The sequence below is a fragment of the Pan paniscus genome, chromosome 1 (assembly GCF_029289425.2).
Source record: "Pan paniscus chromosome 1, NHGRI_mPanPan1-v2.0_pri, whole genome shotgun sequence".
Lineage (NCBI taxonomy): Eukaryota > Metazoa > Chordata > Mammalia > Primates > Hominidae > Pan > Pan paniscus.
In genome coordinates, this window is record NC_073249.2 from 172,593,471 (window position 1) to 172,606,197 (window position 12,727).

The 12,727-nt window shown below is 50.1% G+C and overlaps 1 protein-coding gene and 1 long non-coding RNA gene across 10 annotated transcripts in view; both read left to right on the top strand.

The window, feature by feature from the left end:
• SSBP3 (single stranded DNA binding protein 3) overlaps positions 1–12,727 on the top strand; it is a 179,508-nt gene that overhangs the window by 164,241 nt on the left and 2,540 nt on the right. For all 9 annotated transcript variants that reach the window (XM_034965692.3, XM_063601108.1, XM_034965699.4 and 6 more), the window contains 7 exons: positions 381–429; positions 1,084–1,119; positions 1,640–1,694; positions 3,366–3,436; positions 11,874–11,952; positions 12,223–12,251; positions 12,344–12,445. In XM_034965692.3, coding sequence (XP_034821583.1) covers positions 381–429; positions 1,084–1,119; positions 1,640–1,694; positions 3,366–3,436; positions 11,874–11,952; positions 12,223–12,251; positions 12,344–12,445 — 421 coding nt within the window. The remainder of the gene's footprint in view (positions 1–380; positions 430–1,083; positions 1,120–1,639; positions 1,695–3,365; positions 3,437–11,873; positions 11,953–12,222; positions 12,252–12,343; positions 12,446–12,727) is intronic.
• LOC134729696 (uncharacterized) lies at positions 3,444–10,201 on the top strand. The gene is made up of 2 exons (XR_010111011.1): positions 3,444–8,181; positions 8,327–10,201. It is a non-coding gene; the product is annotated as an uncharacterized LOC134729696 (long non-coding RNA).

Here is a 12,727-nt window from a genome sequence, read left to right on the forward strand (position 1 = left end):
TCACACAGCTTTCAGTGGCAGGGTCAAGAGTTGAACCCCTGGACAGTGTAGCCACTGTTCTCTAGTGCGTTTGTGATTTTTAACCCCGTTGTGGGAATGTGGACTCCCTTCCTAGGAAAATGCACATGCAGAGGGAATTTCACATATTTTTTATCTAATTTTATATACTTTGTAAAGTTTACCTATAATTTAAAGCAATTCATAGATTTCCACCCATGAAGTTACCCATTACTGCCCTGAGCCAGAAGGCTCTAAACCGCAGGGCTGTAGGAAGGACTTCCTGTTGTGATTTCAGCCCTTTCCTTCTGCCCCTGCTGCCTCCACCGCTTGGAGTTTACAGCGCCTTTTTCATTGTCCACATCTCTTTCTCCCTCTCTCAGGGGCCCGGGAGCTGGCAGACCCTGGCCCAATCCTAACAGTGCTAACTCAGTGAGTACCTGGGTCGGGTGGGGTGGTGTTTGTCAGGGGAGCAGTTCTGGGTGCAGGGGAGCTACTGTCCCTGGGTGTAGGTGTCACGGGAAGTGGGAGATGCAGCAGGACTCTCCTGATGCTTCTAGGGAGAAGGCCGTGTGGAGGTGGAGGCCTGGGAGTATTGTGCAGGGGTCATCAAGGGCTCCACCCCTGCCCTGCCTGCCCAGCCAGCCCACTCCTCTAAGGAGTAAGCTGAGAACCTGGGCTCAGAGAGCACTGTTCAGAGTGGAGACCTCTACCCATCTCCTCCCCAGCAGGGCTGGAAGGTGCGGGTAAGGTGCTCAGCACAGACAGTGGGGTGAAGGCCAGAGGAATGTGGGGTAAAGCTGTTTCCTGCCCTCTCAAACCGGAGGGCCTTCTATGTCCTCCCTGTGTCTGTGGCTCCCTCCCAGGACTGGGGAGTAAGAGACCAGGGTCTCAGGGTCAGTTCAATGTAGCAGAGAGAACTGGGCTTCAGCCACATCCCAGCCCTCCCAGGGGAACCAAGCGGGTGGCCAGCTCACTGGGTGGCGATGCCTTTCCTGTGAAGAGTGGGTCATGTCCTCAGGGAGGTTTGGCAGCTGAGGGCACTCAGTGACTCTGACGTGGGGCTCCCTGACATCTTGTTTTTAGATTCCATACTCCTCCTCATCACCTGGTACCTATGTGGTAAGTGCGTGGGTTTGGGGCGTTGCATGTCTAGCCACGTGGGACTGAGTGTGCAAGAGAACTGCTCTGGGGTCCCCGTTTCTTTCCCTTTCACACATTCTTCTGAGCAGAGGTTCCAAACTGCTAGAACTTGCTGTCAATATTCAGTCATCTGTACAGACCCAAGGTGGCCCAGAAATCCCCAAACCAGACCTGGGGGTGGAATTGCCTTCTGGGGAGCTGACCAGTGGGCTGCTTGGTGTCCACCGCAGGCCTCTCCAGTGGGCATGCCTGTGAGCACATAATGCAGGCACACACACCCACAGGGGCCGCTTGGTCTGAAGAAAGGGACAGGGGACATCCAGGTCCCCTTCTCAAGCTTGAGTACTTTGACTTTGAGTGAGCACTGGGGGTGTAGCAAGATGAATAGCGGCTGGGCCCAGGGCGAGCAGTTGCTGCTGACCAGGGAGGGAGGATGCCGGCCCCTCCCCATGTTCGTTACCACCGTGGGCGTCTGATGTCAGTTTTGTCTCATCTTTAGGGACCCCCTGGTGGTGGCGGCCCTCCGGGAACACCCATTATGCCCAGTCCCGCAGGTAAGAGCGCTTGAGGGGAAAGTGGGGGGTCTGGTGGTGGAGGGTGGGGCATGTTGCCAGAGAGACCTGGAGGGGCACTGTTGCAGAGCCAGAGCTTACCAGCCACTCCTTCCTGGGCAGCACATCTTCCACTGGGCATTTAGAGGGCGGAGGGTCCTTTGATGACACTAACCTACTCCTCTGATGCTGCTCCATAAAGGACAGGGCTGAGCAGAGCAGTCCAGGAACAGGGATTCTCGTTGCCCTTGAATCCCTTTTGTTGGGAAGAACCCTGTTCAGGGTGGGCATTTCCTCAGATGACTCAAAAAGGGGCCTTGGGGTTCTGCCATCCTGGGACCAGGATTCTGAGGCATGCTACCTTTGGAGTTTCCGTAGCTCCTGGCTTCTGGTCCTCTATATAGGAGATCCCTTCTCCCCCCGCCCCCCCCCACTTTTTTTTTTTCTTTTTTGAGGTAGAATCTCGCTCTGTCACCCAGGCTGGCGTGCAATGGCATAATCTCAGCTCACTGCAATCTCCACCTCCCGGGCTCAAGTGATTCTCCTGTCTCAGCCTCCCAAGTAGCTGGGATTACAGGCACGCACCACCGTGCCCGGCTAATTTTTGTATTTTTAGTAGAGATGGGGTTTCACCATGTACCCAGGCTGGCCTTGAACTCCTGACCTCAGGTGATCCACCCGCCTCAGCCTCCCAAAGTGCTGGGATTACAGGCATGAGCCACCGCACCCAGCCCTCCCTGTTTCTTTAAACAAAAGAGGGCATGCGTGCACATACGTGGGCGCGTGCGCACGCGCGCGCGCACACACACACACACACACACACAGCATCACAATTATGTTTCTTTCCCAGCTAAGAATAGCATACCAGCCAGCTAGAAGGAATTCAACATACGATCCTTACCCACCCCAAAAATAAAAAGTGAGAGGTAGCTGGATTTCTGCCCAAGAATTACGGCGCCTGCTCCTGATAGAAACGTTTTAGCTGGAGACTTTTTTGGCTAATTGGGGAGATGGAGGGGACTCTCCCCCGCCCCCTCCTCGGCTCCCCATAGCAGGGAAGCTGCTCAGCTGCAGGGGTGGAGCTGGCCGCAGCCGGGATCCTGGGCTCCCACTCCGGCTCTCTCTTTCTGCTGCTGCATTTTGATGAGCTGCATGACCTACATTCCGACTGGGCCACATGCACCCACTCCATATGTGAATGCGTTTCCAGCCCCATCCCTGCCTCTCCCTCCTGCCCCATCAGCCTGGCAGGGTGGCCTCTGGGTAATTTGCCACGTTTCTCTTTCCCTGATTTGATTAAAACCACTTTGTAGGGTGGTGGGAGAAGAGCACAGGTGGTGGGAGGAGAGCACAGGTGGTGGTTCTGCTGCCCCCATGTTGTCCCAGGCAGTGTCTGGGGACCAGATTCGGTGTGGGGTGGGGAGACAAGAATTTGAACCCGTAATCCCCCTGTGCCGTGTCCACACTGCTGGGGTTGAGTGGTTTTCACAGTTGAATTTTCTGTGATTAAAAACTTTGTGAATCTTCATTAAATACAAATTAGCCAGAAAATGGTGGTACTTAGAGGAAATTTTAGGTTATAAAATACAAAAGAATGAGTTCAAGTGCCATGAGTTTGTTTTAATTAAGAAACGAATTAATCACCCCGACTTGTGGGTTTCCACTGTTCTACAGATTCAACAAATTCCAGTGACAACATCTACACAATGATTAATCCGGTGCCGCCTGGAGGCAGCCGGTCCAACGTAAGTCTGCTTTCTAATAATTTACATATCAGACACCATAACAAATCATAATTAACTTCATCAGCTGAGGGGAAAGCAAGTTTAATTGATTTCAGCCATTTGTTACCAAAGATGAATAAAATAAACCGTCAGAAAAGTGATTAACTCTTGGGCAACTCAGTTCCCATTTCATAGGCAGCAGGGGGTGGGAGAGGAAGGGGTGGGACGATGCCCACCCTCTGGTTAGAGCCAGGGCGCCTGCTGTGCTGCTGGGACTTGCCACCTCCTGCCGTGCTGGTGGGGGAAGCGCCAGGCTGCAGGTGGGGTCTGGCCTGGTCTCTGCCCAGCAAACTGGCTGTGCTGGCCCGGGCAATCCCTCTCCTCCTGGGTCTGTTTCTGGGGCTATGGAGCTGAGGGTGGAGCCAGTAGCAAGGGGACAGGGCTCGCTGGGGGACCCACCTGCCTGTGCTGCTGCCAGGAGCTCTGGAACTCCCAATACCTGGTAGCTTCTTTGCCTCTGAGAGTTGCAGCCCTTGGGTGATGTGCAGCCCTTGGGTGATGTTGCAGCTCACATTTCCCCATTTCTGATTACTGTTTGCCCCACTTCCTCGTGTGTCCGCTGCACCCACTGGATGGGACTTGGTTAGTCAGCTGCAGCCTGTCTCCTCACCCAGTGGGCGTTGCCCGAGGTCAGGGCCTGATCTGCTTCCCCTCCACAGGCAACCCTTCCATTCTAGTTCCTTCCCTTCCTCCTCCATGCAGGCCTCAGGTGAACCTGTTCAGCCTTGCCCCTCCAGGAACTCAGGGTCTGAAAAGGAGGTCTACAGACTGTAGAGCCAGAGAGTGGGCCTGGGGTCCTAAAGTGCGAGGCTTTGGCCTGGTTGAGGGGGTAGGGCCTTTTGGGGCACTCTGGTTTTGTTGGCTCCGTTCCTGAGATGACACCCGGATCACCCCACATGTTAAACCCCGAGCGCGGGCTGCCCTGTGCTGGATATTGCCTACATCCAGCAGCCCTCTGAGGGATGGTTTCTGGCCTGCCTCCTTTGTCAGGGTCCTCACTGGTGTGACCAACCATCTGGCTTTTAACACTAAAAAGCCCCACATCCTGAGGAATCCCAGGATACAGAAAGTCCTGGGTTTTGTCAGTGATGCAGAAGGTTGGGTGGAAAGTATGAAACCCACACAGAGGGATGACAGCACCATTTGTAGCATCGGATGGAAATGGCGTGGATGATCTGCCTCGAGTGGTCACTGTCGCCATGTTGCCTGACGTGGATGCTGGCATCAGGACTTGTGATTCACCATGGATCACATCACTCAGGCTGCAACTCCGCACGCTGCAGTCATGCATGTTAGCAGCACTCGCCTAGGAGTCTGCTGCAGATTCAGTGTTGGGCTTTTTGTCTAGACGGTGCTGGTTTCAGTCTTGACATCATGAATGTTGTGACCGTATTTCCTAAGAGTTCAGATGATGAAAATGAGAACGGTGACAATGACAGCATCAGCGTGACCCAGGCATCACTGGGAAAGAAGGTTAAATGACCATGTTACTTTAATGACAGATGCAAGGACACACACAACTGGATTAGGGAGGAAAGAACCCAAACAGAATGTACTGCATGGTGTGCAGAAAAGAATGTGAGAATGGGCATGTGGAGAAGGGGAGGTGGAGGCACATTGGACATTGAGTCTCTCAAGTCTGAGGCATATCTTTCTAAATCAAGGTTTTTTTGACCTCCAAAGAGACAGCAGTTCTCAGTCAAAAACAGCAGTCGCAGATTTAGCTTGGGCGTACTCCTTGAATGGACGCCATTATCATCTTGTTCCCTTGATTGCACCGCAAACCAAGAAGGTTACATTTCCTGATTCGGAGGTTACAAACTAAAAGTTCTGTGTGTGAACCAAAGGAAGAGGGACTTTCGGTAACAGATGCATTGCCCCTTTACAGTAGTGCTGACCCTGTCTGATCCTTCCAGCATTCGTGCTTCCGAGTGCGTCAAGGGCTGCCTCAAGTCATGGCAACAGGTTTCCGCTAGCTCTTAGGTATGTTGATTTGAAAACTGGAGTTTCAGATCGTCTTCTCGATTTCTGTGAAGATTTTAGTGAAGCCACTGAAGACGTAAGAGATTGTTGTTCTCTTGTCCAAATACAACCTAGACTTTGCTCATTTATCTACATATTTGGCAGACAGTACACAGTTAATTTGAGCAAATTTCATTTAGTCCATAAGCTTCTTACCAATGAAAATGAAAACATCTTACCTGCTAAATGTTCACACATCGTACCCGACACTGTCACAAAGGGGTGTAATTTGCTTACCTGTGATACCAGCTTTCATAATGAAAGTTTTGGGTACCTTTCAGTTTCCTCAAAACATGCCAAAGCACTTAATGAGATCTTTGACTTTACAGACAGGAGAATGCCTCAGACACGTTTCCACAAGATGACTATCATTGCTGGCCATAGAAAAGATGTTAAAATGTTGGCTTGCCGTGAAAACTGCTATTTTTTAAAGTGTGAGACAAGAAGGATGTCCTTCTCTAATTTGGAAATGCATTGAGATGAGAATGGAAAAAGGAATTACAATAAAACACAGGCCAGGCACGTTGGCTTACGCCTGTAACCCGAGCACTTTGGGAGGCCAAGGTGGGAGGATCACTTAAAGCCACAAATTCAAGACCAGCCTGGGTAACAAAGCAAGACATCCTCACCATCTCAGCAACAAAAAAATAAAAATAAAAAATACATAGGCTGGGCGCGGTGACTCACACCTGTAATCCCAGCACTTTAGGAGGCCGAGGTGATCAGATCACTTGGGGTCCGTCGGGAGTTAAAGACCAGCCTGGCAAACATAGTAAAACACCATATCTACTAAAAAATACAAACATTAGCTAGGTGTGGTGGTACATGTCTGTAGTCTCAGCCACTCGGGAGGCTGAGGCAGGAGAATCGCTTGAGCCTGGGAGGCGGAGGTTGCAGTGAGCCGAGATCACACCACTGCACTCCAGCCTGGGTGACAGAATGAGACTCCGTTTCAAAAAAAAAAAAAAAAAAAAATACATAAATACATTAAAAATAAAATAGGAATGTATATACTGTTTTGCCAGTACTCTCTGATGCTCCTTAAGGAGCCCCGAGGAGCCTAGATGGGGCTAGCCAGCCACACTTGGATTGGAGAGGGGGCCACAAAACCTCATACAGCAGGAATAATGACCCATTTAATGCTTGAGAACTCAAAAAATGTCACCAGAAAAGGCAGTCAAGTTAAACAGGACTTTATCAATTTCTTCATTAAAACTGTAACATATTTGGAATCCAACTTCGATTTTGCAACTTCAGATTACCTCTGTGCTTTAAAATCATTTTTTATAATAATTTTAATTTATAACATCCATTGTGCTTTGGAGTGTTAAAAAATGATGGACATCTGGCTGGGCACGGTGGCTCAGGCCTGTAATCCGAGCACTTTGGGAGGCCGAGGTGAGAGGATCACTTGAGGTCAGGAGTTCCAGCCTGACCAACATGGTGAAACCCCGTCTCTACTAAAAATACGAAAATTAGCCAGGCATGGTGGCTGGTGCCTATAATCCCAGCTACTCAGGAGGCTGAGGCAGGAGAATTGTTTGAACCCGGGAGGCGGAGGTTGCAGTGAGCTGAGATTGCAACGCTGCGCTATAGTCCCAGCTACTCAGGAGGCTGAGTCAGGAGAATCGCTTGAACCTGGGAGGTGGAGGTTGCAGTGAGCAGAGATCGTGCCATTGCACTCCAGCCTGGGCAGCAGAGCGAGACTCTGTCTCAAAAAAAAAAAAAAAAAAAAAAGCTGGACATCTTAGACAGGGATAGCCCATCTGATGAATTACAGATGCAAAGGCCTGATTGACAAGCAGCTGGTCCACCAAAGCCAGCCCCTGGACAAAAATGGATGGACATCTTTGGAGAGATGGATGTGAATTCCTACAAGTCCCAAAACCTGTGCTTATAAGTAAAACCGGAAGTACTTTGTGTATAAGGGTTGTGTGGAGAGGATATTTAGTTTGGTGGTACCGTGTTAGGTTGACACCAGGAGTCAGTGTAACATGGGCTTTGAATAAACAGAGTGACAAGTCAAATGGGTTTTAAGTTTGACTATATTCCGTTTTACCAGTGCATTTAAAAGAAAGGTGTTCTAAGCTGGGTGCAGTGGTGTATGCCTGTAGTCAGCTACTTGGGAGGCTGAAGCGGGAGGATTGTTTGAGCTTAGGAATTTAAGGCTGCAGTGAGCCATGATCATGCCACTGCACTCCAGCCTGGATGACAGAGCCAGACTCCATCTCTTTTTTTTTTTTTCTTTTTTAAAAAGGATGTCCTAAAGGCTATAAAGGCTTCAGGCAATTCAGAGACCAGTGGGAAAGAAAGCAGAGCAGAATGTTCTAATGTATCCTAGGGCAGAAAGAAACATTGTTATTTTTTATTTAAATATTAGTAATGTTTGTTTCATTAATCCTATTATGTTTGTTTGTTTGTTTAGAGATAGGGTGTCTGTCACCCAGTCTAGAGGGCAGTGTCACAGTCATGGCTCACTGCAGCTTCAGCATCTGGGGCTGAAGGGCTTCCTCCCACCACAGCTTCCTGAGTAGCTGGGACTACAGGCACGTGCTACCACACCCGGCTAATTTTATTTGTTGTTGTAGAGATGAGGTCTCACTATGTTGCCCCTAATTTATTTGTTGATGTAGAGATGAGGTCTCACTATGTTGCCCAGGATGTTCTTGCACTCCTGGGCTCAGGTGATCCTCCTGCCTCAGCCTCCCAAAGGGATTACAGGTGCGAGCCACCACGCCTGGCCTATGTTTTATTTTTTTAAAACATAAATAATAAGCCAGGTGCAGTGGCTGGAGCCTGTAGTCCCAGCTATTCAGGAGGCTGAGGCAGGTGGATCACTTGAGCGCACTCTAGCTTGGGTGACAGAGCAAGACTTCATCTCTAAAAAATAATTAATGTAATATAGCCTATCAACTTTAAGTATTCGAGCAAAAAGTTATTTCTGTATCAGAGGACAGAAACGTTATAAAAATATTAATATTTTTCCTTATACATATCAATCATTTAACTAGTCCACCTCCTAATTGCTACTAATTGCCGCTGTTAACAGTTCCTATTGTTGTTTACATAATAGCATTAATCTAATGGAAAAGTAAATAATACAGAATAAATGATGCTGAGACAACTGAATATCCACATGTGGACAAATGAGATTGAACTGTGTCCTTACAGCAGTACACAAAAGTTAAAGTAGATCATAGGGAGCCGGGCATGGTGGCTCACACCTATAATCCTAGCACTTTGGGAGGCCGAAACAGGTGGATCATTTGAGGTCAGGAGTTTGAGACCAGCTTGGCCAATGTGGTGAAACCCTGTCTCTACTAAAAATACAAAATTAGCCAGGTGTGGTGGCGCGCACCTGTAGTCCCAGCTACCTGGGAGGCTGACGCATGAGAATCGCTTGAACCCAGGAGGCGGAGGTTGCAGTGAGCCAAGATCACGCCACTGCACTCCAGCCTGGCCGACAGAGTGAGAACCCGTCTCAAAAATAAATTAAAAAATAATAAAAAATAAAACAAAGTAGACCATAGATCTAAATGTTAGAGCTGAAACTACAAAACACTTGAAGTAAATACAGGAGTAAATCTTCATGACCTGAGTTAAGCAAAGCCTTCTTAGATGCAAGACCAAAAGCACAAGTAGCAAAAGAAAAAAGTAGACAAACTGGACTTCATCGGAGATTAAGATTTGTGCTTCAAAGGACACCATCAAGGAAGTAAAAAGACAAACCACAGAATGGAGAAAATATTCGCAAATCATATGTCTGATAAGGGACTTGAATTCAAAATACATAAAGAACTCTTAGAAAAACTCAGTAATAACCCAATTTAAAAATGGGACAAGGATCTAAATGGACATTTCTCCAAAAATTAGAAATAGCCAGTAAGCACATGAGAAGATGCTCAGCATCGTTAGTCATTAGGAAATGCAAATCAAAACCACAGTGAGATGGCACTTCACACCCACTAGGACGGCTGTAGTAAAAAAGATAATGACTGGTGTTGGCGAGGGTGTGGAAGCATTGGAACTCTCAGACACTGCTCGTGGGAATGTAAAATGGCACAGCTGCTTTGTTAAACAGTTTGACGTTTCCTCGAAAGATCAGACAGCCTAGTGATGTCTGCTGTGATATGGTAATTGGGTTACCCTATGACCCAGCAGTTCTCCTCCTAGGTATCTGCCCAAGAGAAATGAAAACGCATGTCCACACGGCAGACATGAGTGTCATTACATCAGTGTCATTAGTCATAACAGCCAGACAGTGAAAATAACCTGAACGTTCCTTCTGCTGATGAATGGATAAATGAAATGTGGTATATCCATACGGTGGACTACTTTTTGACCATAGGAAGGAATGAAGTACTGATTCATGTGACAACACTGATGAACCTTGAAAACATGCTAAGTGAAAGAAACCAGCCACAAAAGCTCACGTGATTCTATGTATATGACATGTCCAGGATAGGCAAATCCGTGGACAGAAAGTAGATTAGTGTTTGCCTGGGGCCGGGGGCGTTGGAGGAGGACAGAAATGACTGCAGTCGGGTACAGGATTTCTTTCTGAGGTTATGGAAACGTTCAAAATTGGTTGTGGTGATGGTTGCACAACCCTGTAAATATACTGAAAACCACTGAATTGTACTTAAATGGGTCAGTTATATGCTCTGTGAATTATATCTCAATAAAACTGTTAATATACAGAAAGTATACAATAATATGTCATTTTGAAGAAATACTTGTTTCTTAATACATTGATGTTAAAGTAGCGACATATTCATGTTAAGGTAATGACATACATGTGCATAAATCTGTATTATCATGTTTGGGGATTTTGGGGGTCTGGCATGGCTGTGTCCTGGGTTGGCTCCCTAGAAAGCTGGTTACTTTCATCCTCGTTTCACTTAGGTTAATAAGCATGAAATTTGTTGCTAGATGGCAAAATGTGCCCAAAAGCCTGTGAGCTGCTTTGGTGGGGGGCCCACTGGAGAGGCAAGGATGCGCCACCCCTCCCCCAGTCTGGGTGGGCACGGGGAAGCAGCTCATACCCTAGCTGTGCCCCTGCAGCCTGGTCACAGCCTTACCCCTTACACCCCTTTCTGTGCTCTGGCACGCCATGCTGCCACCCACTTGGTAGACTTCTGCTCATGTGGGACCCCTGCCTTAGAGTGATTTCCGCGATGGGCTCTGCCTGCCCAGATTTTACCCCTCAATTTTGTTGATGCTCTCTTCCTCCTCCAGGCAGCCGGTTCTGATTTCTCTGCCTTGCTCTGAAGCCGCAGCTGTACTTTGCAGCTGTCTTTGGAAGTCAGCATCTCTGTCCTCCTGTGGGGTAGTTGGGTATCCGTGAGCTGCTCCTCTGGGCTGGGGCTCAGGTGTGACTCAGCTCTGCGTCTGTGGCACCCAGTCCCAGCCAGGTGCCAAACAGCCCTCCATTCCACCACCTCCACTCCCTTCCCACTCGATGCAGATGCAGTCTGCATCACAGGGCCTTGGCGCTCCAGGCTGGGCTCAGCCGCCCCTCCCCAGCCCTGTGACTCGTGGCTGTGGGATGTGACCTTTCTGGTCTTCCTTTCCGAGAAGGGTTTGATAGTTCCAGATAGGCTTGTGGGTGGGTAGAATCGACTCTTATCTCCAAGCCCTCATCTGCCACACAAACAGTTCTGCATGGGAGCCTCATCAGTGACCTCCTGCCACCACCCCACAGTCCCAGGGTGCCATGCAGTGCCTCCAGGGCCAGTGCCCTAGCTCTCTCTTCCCCACCACTCATCAAACCCCACCTCTTCTCACCGCCCAGCCCCAGGAAACATCTTCATTTCTAACTTCTTCCTTTTGTTAACTTGGAGAGGGCCAGCATGACAGCTCCAGGCCTGCTGCCAGGTTCCAGTCCCAGCTCCTCCACCTCCAGCCTCTGGGACCTCAAGCAAAGCGTTTCTTCTCACTGCTTCTGTTTCCTCACCTGTGAAGTGGGGATGAGAAGCACAGATGTTTTGGTCCCTGGCCTGACATGGTCGGAGAGCTGTCCACATGTGCCTCTGTCTGGGGAACCACACTCTCCACACGGGGGATGGAGAGGGCCCTGTGGTGGGATCCGAGAGGCTCAGTTTCAGAGCTGCCTCTGTGTGGAGTTGGGTGGCAGTGGGCCAGTCCCTCTCCCTCACCTGGGTCATTGGAATGAGCACCTCTGCCCTGCAGCTTAGAGGGCCGAGGTGAGGACCCTGGCCCAGCTGCCAGGCAGGACATGTCTGAGTGTGAGCAGAGCCTGCCGGAGCAGGGGTTCCCCAGGGCCAGGACTCCAGCGTGGCTGCAGCCCCCTGCCTGTGAGGGGTGCAGAGGGCCAGGGCCCGCTGAGCTGCCATGCCCTGTGCTTCTTCCCCAGTTCCCGATGGGTCCCGGCTCGGACGGTCCGATGGGCGGCATGGGTGGCATGGAGCCACACCACATGAATGGATCATTAGGTGAGTGGCCCCTGCCCTCGCCATGCCCCACCCTGCCTGGGCAGCCAGCTCTGTGCCTCAGCTCCTGGCTCAGCTGGGCTTGGTACAGAGCCCTGGCCGGCCTTGGCTGGGCACACAGGACGATCCTGAGAGGGATGCCGCACAGAAAGCCCTCCGCACAGTGTGGGACTGGGATGGAAGGGCTTAGAGGCCCGAGGAGCCCAGGACGAGGGGAGACCCCTCCGTGGAAGAGCAAGCAAGAAACTGAATTGGATTATTTTTTCTTTCCAGGGTCAGGGGACATAGACGGACTTCCAAAAGTGAGTGTGCACTCGGTCTCCCTGGTGGTGCCCCATCTGTGTGGGCAGGTTGTTGGGGACACAGGTGCTCACCTCCTCTCCTCTTTCCACAGAATTCTCCTAACAACATAAGTGGCATTAGCAATCCTCCAGGCACCCCTCGAGATGACGGCGAGCTAGGAGGGAACTTCCTCCACTCCTTTCAGAACGACAATGTAAGCCTCGCCCCCTGCCTGTTGCTCTCGTCCCCACGGCCTGGGGACTCTTACCTAACAAGTTGCGAGCTACGGAGCCGGGCTGCAGCCTGCCAGCTAAGCTGGTGGCTGTGTTATGGTTTTTCCACCTCAGTTATTTTTTTAGCAGAAGTGTGCAGCTTTGACGCTGCCCCGAGACTGCCTGCTGGTGGGGCCTTCTGGAGGCAGCTCCATGCAGGCTGGATGCCTCTGGCACTAATTAAGCTGATACGGCAGGGAGAGCCCTGGGCTGAGAGAGTTGGG